General features: G+C 40.6%; 1 gene segment (V, D, J or C); it reads right to left on the bottom strand.

Moving 5' to 3' along the window:
* Positions 1–702: 702 nt before the first annotated feature.
* On the bottom strand, positions 703–1,257 carry LOC123325713. The segment is given in 2 exon segments: positions 703–1,037; positions 1,161–1,257. Coding segments are annotated over 2 exon segments (432 nt in total).
* Between the last annotated feature and the right edge of the window lie 4,795 nt (positions 1,258–6,052).

Here is a 6,052-nt window from a genome sequence, read left to right as displayed (position 1 = left end):
GAGCATTTTCTCTCACCGTATTTCCTGGGCACTGAGAACAATCTCATTTGAGTTCCTACTGTCAGAAAGCCAACTGATCTATTTAACTGGCCAGGACATGAGCCACTTCCTCCATTCTGTTTCTGCCACCCCGTCATGTTGAATATCAGCCTGAGTCGCCACCTGATTCACTAGAAAAGAAAGCAGGGCAGAGGTCGCCGGCCTCTCCTTTCCTTGTTCGGGTATATGTGTTCATCCTCCTTTCTTCCCTTCCCTTCTTTCTCTAATAAATCCTGGTTTGGGGCTGAAGCTCTCCTATCACCTTTCCTGCCATACTCTGCCAGGAAGACACTGGGCATCACCACCTTCTCAGACACACTGTGTGTCTCTAAAGATGTCATAAGACACAGCAACACCCACCAGGGGTCCCTGAACAACTTGTGGGGCTGGACGTTCACTGCAAGGATGAGCAGGAGACCACTTCACTGTTACGTGGTTTTATCTTGAAATTACTTATGCCCTGGCTGAGGAACTCTTGGCATCAAAATGTTCTCAGTGTCATTAAGGAACAGCTGGGGTTGGGGGATGTTATTTCTGGTTCCTATGCTCTGATCATTTGTATGATTTTGTATCAAGCAGACACTGAGGGACAAACAACCATAGACTGTGCTGGAACCAGAGTGGATCAGGCAGAGATGCTCAGCATCCAGGCCCCTGCTCTGCTCAGAGTTTGTGCTCAGCTCCCCCTGCAGTCCCCGTCACTGTGTCACTCATGACACAGTAGTAAACAGCTGAATCTGACGCTTGCACTGAGCCTTTCTCCAGGTGGAAGGATTTGGATTTGCTGTCGAGGGTGGCTTCAAAACCTTTGTTGTGTTTCGTGTCCTTGTCTCTTGAGGCTTTCAGGAGGAGCTCTAGACCTTCCCCTGTATACTGGACATACCAAAAAAGAGTGGGGGACCATGTCGTTGAAAAAGTACAGTTCACCATCAGTAAAGCCTCTTCTGAGAGGGTCACTGGGCCTTCCAGCTGGGTCACTGAGTCTCCATGGGTTTGTCCTGAGGAAAAAGAAAACAGACCCTGTCACCTTGGCCATAAAGTTCTTGGATAAAATTATAGTCAAATGTTTTGCTGACACAATGCAAAAAAAGAATCCAAGTTTTAAGAGGCATTTTACTTACCAAGCATTAAGAGTACCACAGTCACGAAGCCTGGAGAACACTTCATCTCTGGAGTGTCGCCTAAATAATGTTCTTCATTCTTACCATGAAGAAACATTGGAGTGACAGAAAATGATCAGTGGAAGCCCACATTTCACACAGGAAATGTGATTGTGGTAGGAAGCTGCACCCCCTGGTGGACAGGGACTGAAATGGGTGCATGTTGGCCAGAGGCCTCCCAAAGTCAGCCATCTGTGTCATCCCTGACTTCATGAGGCACATGTCAGTCATCAGGGTGGCCCCATGGAAGTCTGAACAGCAGCAGTCCTCACCTTTCAGGTCTATTTGTTCTTAAGACACTACCTGATACGGAAGTTCTTTAACACAGCATCCCAGGGCATTTCTGTAGCTGGGAAGATAACAATCTTCTAAAGGATTTTACTACAGTACTTCATATTCTCATGTATCCATGTGGGCGAGCCCATAACCCACTGATTGCCAGAAAAGGGCCTGGGGTTGAACACGGAAAAAGTAATAGGAAGCCAAGTCTTTGCTAAGTGATTCTGTGTTTTTGGTACTGTGCCCCATTATTTAGAACTCTGACTGTAATTTTTTAAGCACTCACTAAATATTTAAATTTAACAAAAATAATGAACAAATGGCCTTTAATTGATATACAGTATTTACTGGTTCTTAAAATAATACCAATTGTAAGGAATACTATCTTTTTAATAAAGGTTTTCAGAAGTAAAATTACACTATTTTATAGTCAATAATTTTAATAGTCAAATATTCCAGAAAATCAGCATCATTCAGTGGTGGAATATATGAATTCTAGACAGAAGATACATCATAAATGAAGTTGAATCCCACAGAATGATCTCAGATTCTTTTTTTAAAAAGATTTATTTATTTGTTTGAGAGAGAGAGAGAGGAGAGAGTGAGGGGAGGGGCAAAGGGAGAGGGAGAGGGTAAGCAGACTCCATGCTGAGATTGCAGCCTGATGCAGGACTCAATCTCACGACCCTGAGATCATAACTTGAACCAAAACCAAGAGTTGGGGGCACCTGGGTGGCTCAGTCGGTTAAGCCTCTGCCTTCAGCTCATGTCATGATCCCAGGGTCCTGGGATAGAGCCACGCATCAGGCTCCCTGATCTGTGATTATTTTCTTATGCTCTCCCTGTTCTGTTGACTCCAACATAAAGTGACTATTTTATGTGAATCAGGCAACAAATAATAATCATATACTCTTAACAAGGTTAGCCTCAAGGATGCTTTCTTTCTTTTTTTAAAAAGATTTTATTTATTATTTGAGCGAGAAAGAAGGAACAGGGGGAGGGAGAGGGAGAAGCAGACTCCCCGCTGAGCAGGGAGCCCAATTCCAGGACCCCAGGATCATGACCTGAGCCGAAGACAGATGCTTAACCAACTGAGTCACACAGGCACCCCTCAAGGATGATTTCTATTACCATCCATCTGTCACGTTTTGTTCCCAAACGTTAATCAAATAATTTTTCCCAGAAGGTAAGGAAACAGGATCATCAGGATAAAGTTCTGGAGAGGAACGTATCTTTTGTAAAGCCCTGTAAACATTTATCTCTAGACCTAAAGATGAAAGCTCAGGAGGCTGTTTCCTGGAGGCCTCTCTCTGCACATTCAAGTTGAGGAGCTTCATGACTCCAGAACCAACACTGGAAAGGCTTCCCAGATGCAGATTGCAGTAAGAAATTCAGGCCTGGAAAATTTTGTGTTCACGTGTCCCTTCCCTTCTCCTCCACCTTCCAAATCACACTGTCAGATCCTGCCTCAAAAGGAATTCAGAACAAGCAGCTGCAAACTTGTGTTCAGATATGTAGGGAGAACCCCAAAAAGGCTGGGATGATGCTGGTTGAAAATAAACAATATAGCACATGGATGCAGAAAGTCATTATCTTTAACTTTCTGTAAAAATACATATATATATATGTATATATAGTTTCAGACCAATGAAAACCCACAGGAAATATCGTGCATTTTGTGGCACACAAGAAGACTTGAACAACATTGAGGGAAGATACTGTAAAGTATATTTGGATAATTAATGGCTTTATTAATATGTACTCTTCATAAAAATAAACTGTCCAATTTGAAGTGATCAATTCTGTAAGATTTGACATATATATGTATTTGCGAAGCCCTCAGCACAGTCGAGGTAATGAACATAGCATCACACCAAATGTTTCCTCTTGTCCCTTTGTAATCCTTTGCTCAACCCTCTCCCACCCCCATTTCCAGGCAATGCTTCTGTCATGAATTAGTGCACATATTTTATAATTTTGCAATAAATGGAATCATATGTACTCTTTTGTCTGGCCTCTTCTCAACGTAATTATTTTCAGATACTTCACTGGTCACAATTATCAAGAGTTTGTTTCTTTCTGTTGCTGTGTAGTATCCCATCATGTGCCTATAAAACAATTTGTCTATTCACCTGCTGCTGACCATATCGATTAGTCCCAGTGGGGCTGTTACAAATAAAGTTACTGTGAACATTTGTGTATCAGTATGCTTTCATTTCTCTTGGAGCCATATCTGGGAGTAGAATGGCTTGATCATATGATAGATGTACATTTGATTTTGTTAAACCATTTGTTCTAGTAGCTGTTTTGTAGATTCCCTTGAGTTTTCTGCTCAGACAATTATGCTGGCTGTTAATAAAGATAAGTTCTTCCTTTCCACACTGTATGGCTTTTGTTTCTTCCATGTGCCTTATTGCATCTACTTCAATATTAAATACAAGTGAGAACCAAAATTCTTCCCTTACTTCTGAAATTAAGGAGAAAGCATTTAACTTTCATCACCAAGTATGACTTTTGATGTAGGTTTTTTGTGAGTCCTTTTTTTAAGGTGAGCAAATTCCCTTCAATTCCACATTTGCTAGGAGTTTCTCTCAGGAATGGACCTGAATTTTGTCAAATGCTTTTCTGTACCTATTGAGATACCCTCCTAAATTGCTCATCTGCTACTTGCCAATCTCTTTGGATACACTATTGATAAATTGTACAACAAAATATTAAAGAAGATACCACTCTCCCACTTTACAAATAATGAAACAAATCTCAAAAGGATCAAAAAAGTTCATGGAAGAGCTAATAGTTTAGAACACAGAGCTCGAAGCTAGCAATAGCCTCTTCCTTTTCTTTTTTGCCACTATAGATTGTTGTCAGAGAAAACTTGAAAGACTAGAGGATAGCAAATGACATCTTCCCAGGCTTTTGAAATATTTTAAGATGCCCTTTAATAGGTTCTTTATTTATGCAAGTGGAACTAATAAGGAGGAATTAAATAATTTGCAGGTTTGGCTCTTTTACCAAAAGAGGAAAGAAAATATATTATAATGGATGACCAAACTGCTCTTCAGGAGCTGATCACTGGATAGTGGTTTCACCATTCCATTCAGAGCAATTATTAGACACCTGATTTAAGCAATGCACCATAGCAAGAGTGACAAACTCTTCTAGGGTTTTGTGATTCACTCATATACTGGAGTTCCCAAAAGTCCATCAACAGATAAGAATGGATAAACAAAATGTAGTGTGACGTACACTGGAATATTATTCAGCCTTAAAAAGAAAAGAAATTCTGTCACATACTGCAACAAGGAAGAACCCTGAGGACATTATGTTAAATGAAATGTCACAAAATGACCAATACTGCAGAATTCCACTTCTACGAGGTATCTAAAGTAGTCAAACTCATGGAAAGAGAAAGCAGAATGACAGTTTCCAGGGACTGGATGGATGGAGTAATGGAGAGTTATTGTTTAATGAGTACAAATATTCGGTTTTTCAAGATGAAAAGATTTCTAGAAATCGATGGTGTTGTTGGTTGAACAAAAATGTAAATGTATTTAATACTACTGATTTGTACAATTAAAAATTGTTAAAATGGTAAATAGTAGGTTAAAATGGTAAAAGTTTGTGATTAAAAAAATTTGAAGAGTTTCTTGTCAATATTTCTACTCTACATGTCTGCCTTCAAATCAAATATAAGAGGTTGTTACAATGCAAGATCAATTATCAACCATCCATTACCATCCGAATTTTAAGGCACTGCAGGAATAGGGTTAGAGGTGGAAGGAGGAAAATGGAGAGAATGAGGATTTGGGAGTGTGAAACATTGCTCAAACAAGCAGGGCTCAGAAGTGTGCAAACTGAGCCACATGTTGGCAAAAAGTGCTTTTGAAGGAGTGTTGAAATGAAGGGCAGGAACAGAAAAAGGGGAAAATTCACACTCTGCTCCTTCACAGTGTCCCCGTAATTATGATGATTTGTGGATAATACTGGTAAGCAGGTAAGCCTCCTGAAAGCAAACTGAGCACTCCTCTGCTGGAGGTGTTAATAAGATGGAATGAACACAGAGCAAGCCCCTTAGGCCTCTTAGCGGGATAGCATATTGCTGGTTCTAAGAATCCTGATGAATAAGTAATATCATTGCCCCACTGCTGGGCTGCTTGTACCACAATAGACTATCACTTAGATCACTGATGTCATATGTGCATTTCAGAATGACAGCCTCCTTCTCATGCACTAACTTTGCTGGCTGGGCTTGAGTTACTTTCTGGGCAATACTGGATCCTGAAGGAAAAAACATGGGATTAAGGATGTCAGAATAAATGATGTGGCACAAAGAATTCTATTTTACACACTACTATCCCCCCTTCCCACAATACCCACAAGACACTGCCTATCTCCCCTGTTTTAGGTCATAGAGCAGGCACATTCCCACAGGGGCTTTCCCCACCTAGCCACATGGAAGCCATGACCACCTTCAGAAGCCTGGAGAGCAACATGTTTGAGTTCTCCCACTAGATGGAAAATTTCTTTTTCTTCTTCTCCTTCTTCTTCTTCTTCTTCTTCTTCTTCTTCTTCTT

The sequence above is a fragment of the Neomonachus schauinslandi genome, chromosome 9 (assembly GCF_002201575.2).
Source record: "Neomonachus schauinslandi chromosome 9, ASM220157v2, whole genome shotgun sequence".
NCBI lineage: Eukaryota > Metazoa > Chordata > Mammalia > Carnivora > Phocidae > Neomonachus > Neomonachus schauinslandi.
Note: the sequence above shows the minus strand (reverse complement) of the source record. Positions and strands in the feature narration are given on the sequence as shown.